Below are 3188 nucleotides of genomic sequence, written 5' to 3' on the forward strand. Positions count from 1 at the left end.
CTTAAAAAATAGAATGAATAAACTTGCACATCATTGCATAAAATGTAATTATCTCATGAACAGATGTAATAAAATGTATATTGTATTGAAATGCTGTTTGTATTAGAATTGAAACCTTAAAAATTTAATGGACATTTAACATGCTTTCTCAGACATGCAAGCACTTGAGTAGTATCCACAGCCGCATGGTTTATATTTGACCAATCAAATGATGATATTCAAATTAAGTACTGTTGTGACAACATTTCAAGACAAACCACCATGATCGCAATTTTTTTTAAAGAGCATTACACCAAAAAGTTTATTTGTCCCATTTTAGCTGAGTCTCACTTTTGCTGAATTCACCCCTAACTAGGCCTAACCATGTTTTTATAGATTTACCATGGATAAACATAGATAAACCATGGTATTCACAGTAAAACAAATGGTAAGCAATGTGGCAAAAAAACATGGTTACTACCCCAGACAGCATAGTGTCAGCCCAGATCCGGCCCGGATCTGGTAGGCTACGCGTGGATTCCACATGTAGGCCTACCAGATGTGGCCCGGATCTGGGTCAACACAATGATGCTGTCTGGGACACTTTTACTACAATAGCCTAAAACCATTTTCGTAAGGTACAAGCAGACAAATAACAACAAAAACAATGTTAACCTGTTTTCACAAGGCTATATGTCAGACTCAGGTAGCCTAGTAGCTCTATAACTAGTTTTGAGTCAAAAGTCTAATTAGACAAATGTGTGTTATCTACAGCAGTGTTTTGTTGTTTTAAAATAATTTCAGTCAGTCAATTGGCGCCCCAACGCAAACATTATAAAAAATATATAATTTTTTTTTTGTGATGTAGGCTACTTGCGAAATATAAAAAGTACAATAAAGTGAAAAATAAAATAAAATAATATAGGATAGGCCTACTGACCGCGACAGCTGATTTTAATTTATTTAGGCCTACTGAAAGTGCTTGAAAACTTTACTGGAAATGTAAATACTCGCTCTCATATAGAAAAAGAATGCATTGCATACTTTTAAGACCCCTCTTTTTACTTTTTGACCCTCACGTGCTATGTCATGTGGACCAGCGCGGATTGCACTCTTTCCTACTTATTTATAGCCGGCCACACACACACACACACACACATAACGACCTTTTGACATTGCATAGTCGCACATTCAATTTTTGAATGTCTCTCTTTGCTTAATATAAAACAGGCAAGGTGATGACAGAGAAGGGAACCATTTGAATGAAGACCATCATGTTCCACATCGAATCATTACATAATGTGGATATCATGGGAATAAGGGGAGGGGTTCAATCCTACTCCTGTCATTGGCATTCCATTAGGCTACAACATGCAGCTTTAAAACACATTTGGTGCTCCATGATTAAGTATCTCAGATCTCGACAGCACCATCAATCCACTTATTTATGGCATTTGTTTATGGCATTTGAGGAAGAACCCACGAGAAGGGGCGGCGTTTAAGCCTTTATAAACCTCCTAAGTGAGATCAAACTTGAAGAGCAAGTGCTTTCCTGCTTTCCTCTTCCAGAGTTGCGCGACAACATAGACTCCCATTATAATAACCAAGCACTCCGATTTTTCTCAAGCAGTATTAGTCTATTTGGTGGTGGTTATTTTTCCACATTCATCCCAAAAGAATGGACTTCGACTTGCCTCCTTCTCTCCCGTTGAGCGGCATCCCATGGGACAGGGTTCTCCCGCCGTTATTCCCCCGGTTGAACGGGACGATTGGACCTTACTCATGGACCCCGACTGAACTATTAATCCCGGTTTCCGAACACACCGGAGCAGCACAGGTATAGAGCAATCCTGTTTCTTATAAAAAATCACCACGGAAACTTTTCCCACAATAAAGAATATTTTATTACATAATTTTATAAAAGTTAATAAATTAAAGTGTTTTACTGTAACTGTAGATACATTCATTTAAAAAAAAAAAGACAAATATAGCCTACTTGTTGAAAAATTGCTCTCTCTAAAGTAAATTGTAAATAAACTTTTTAAATTAAGTTGATATAGAATTAGTAACAGGACAAGGACAAATGGTAATAAAAATAAAAAGCTACAGTCTATATATAAAAAAATATATTTTTTTTTTACTATAGGCTACATTACAAGAAATGCCAAAATTTGGATGGTTTTTTTTCCTCTCTCTCTCTCTCTGGAGTAGAGTTAAAAATGTAAATTCACTTTCTTTTCAGGTTACCTGTGATCAGAACGGGTTTACTGTGGAAGTTGATGTGAAACACTTCAGTCCTGAGGAGCTGCTGGTTAAAGTGGTTGGAGATTATGTTGTGGTTGAGGGAAAACATGAACAAAAAAAGGTAAGATACCCAGCGTTTCTTTGTAATGCTGATGTATTAACATGCCTTAGGATTATCAGATGTTACCCCTGCAATAAAACACTCTGTACTGGACATTTGAGACATGACTTTTAAGAACAAGATATATGTGTTCGTTAAATCCTAGGATGGTTCAGGAATGGTGACACGTCAGTTTAACCGGCGATACCGGATCCCAAATGGAGTGGACATCATGGCACTGGAATCGGCCGTGTCACCGGAAGGAATGCTAGTCATCTCAGCACCTCTGGCACAAGGAGACAATTCTAGACTGTTAAATCACACCGGACCATGATGTGCACGCGCACACACACACACACACACACACACACACACACACACACACACACACACACACACACACACACACACACACACACACACGTTTGGATTCTTTGCTCTCTTAACATGTTAATGCAAGCACTTAAAGCGCTCATCTTTTCGGTTTCTCACATAATGCAATGGTAAAAAGACCAAAACAGACTTGTTCCTCTCACTCCCCCTTGTGGCAGTGGACTTCTCAAATCTACAGCAAATTCCAAACATACTTGATTCCAAGCCAACAAGAAGATTGTATCACATTTTCTTCACACTTGCTGTCGGTTTAGCACACAGCCTGCAATAGTCCGCACGTTAACCGGATCCAAAAGCTCATACACAGTCAAACATGCAAACCCAAATTATTTAGTTTCGCATAATGTCACGCTTGCTCACTGTGGGGATTGTACATATTTTTTAAATTGAAATAATTGTTATTTTGTTCATCTAATATTTGTGTGATGTACAGTTTGAATATACATAAATATAGTGTAACACTTGTTTATTT

At 37.8% G+C, this 3188-nt stretch overlaps 1 protein-coding gene across 2 annotated transcripts; it reads left to right on the forward strand.

Moving 5' to 3' along the window:
* The first annotated feature begins 1317 nt into the window (after positions 1-1317).
* On the forward strand, positions 1318-3180 carry hspb6 (heat shock protein, alpha-crystallin-related, b6). Of its 2 annotated transcripts, XM_081371256.1 has the most exons (4): positions 1514-1816; positions 2222-2344; positions 2490-2667; positions 2704-2846. In XM_081371256.1, exons 1-3 carry the CDS (start codon positions 1658-1660, stop codon positions 2655-2657), a joined length of 450 nt encoding a protein of 149 aa, XP_081227382.1. In that variant the 5' UTR covers positions 1514-1657; the 3' UTR covers positions 2658-2667; positions 2704-2846. The 2 variants fall into 2 exon arrangements, with proteins under 2 accessions (XP_081227381.1, XP_081227382.1); XM_081371255.1 differs by having other exon boundaries at positions 1318-1816; positions 2490-3180.
* Positions 3181-3188: the final 8 nt, after the last annotated feature.

This window comes from Scardinius erythrophthalmus, assembly GCF_964197995.2.
Source record: "Scardinius erythrophthalmus genome assembly, chromosome: 7".
In the NCBI taxonomy this organism is placed as follows: Eukaryota; Metazoa; Chordata; class Actinopteri; order Cypriniformes; family Leuciscidae; genus Scardinius; species Scardinius erythrophthalmus.

Bases quoted from the DNA above. Each gene is read 5' to 3' on its own strand.
- hspb6 (XM_081371255.1), top strand. From the start codon at position 1,658: ATGGACTTCGACTTGCCTCCTTCTCTCCCGTTGAGCGGCATCCCATGG. The intron at 1,817-2,221 runs GTATAGAGCAAT...CTTTCTTTTCAG, and splicing joins AACACACCGGAGCAGCACAG to GTTACCTGTGATCAGAACGG. The intron at 2,345-2,489 runs GTAAGATACCCA...GTTAAATCCTAG, and splicing joins GAAAACATGAACAAAAAAAG to GATGGTTCAGGAATGGTGAC.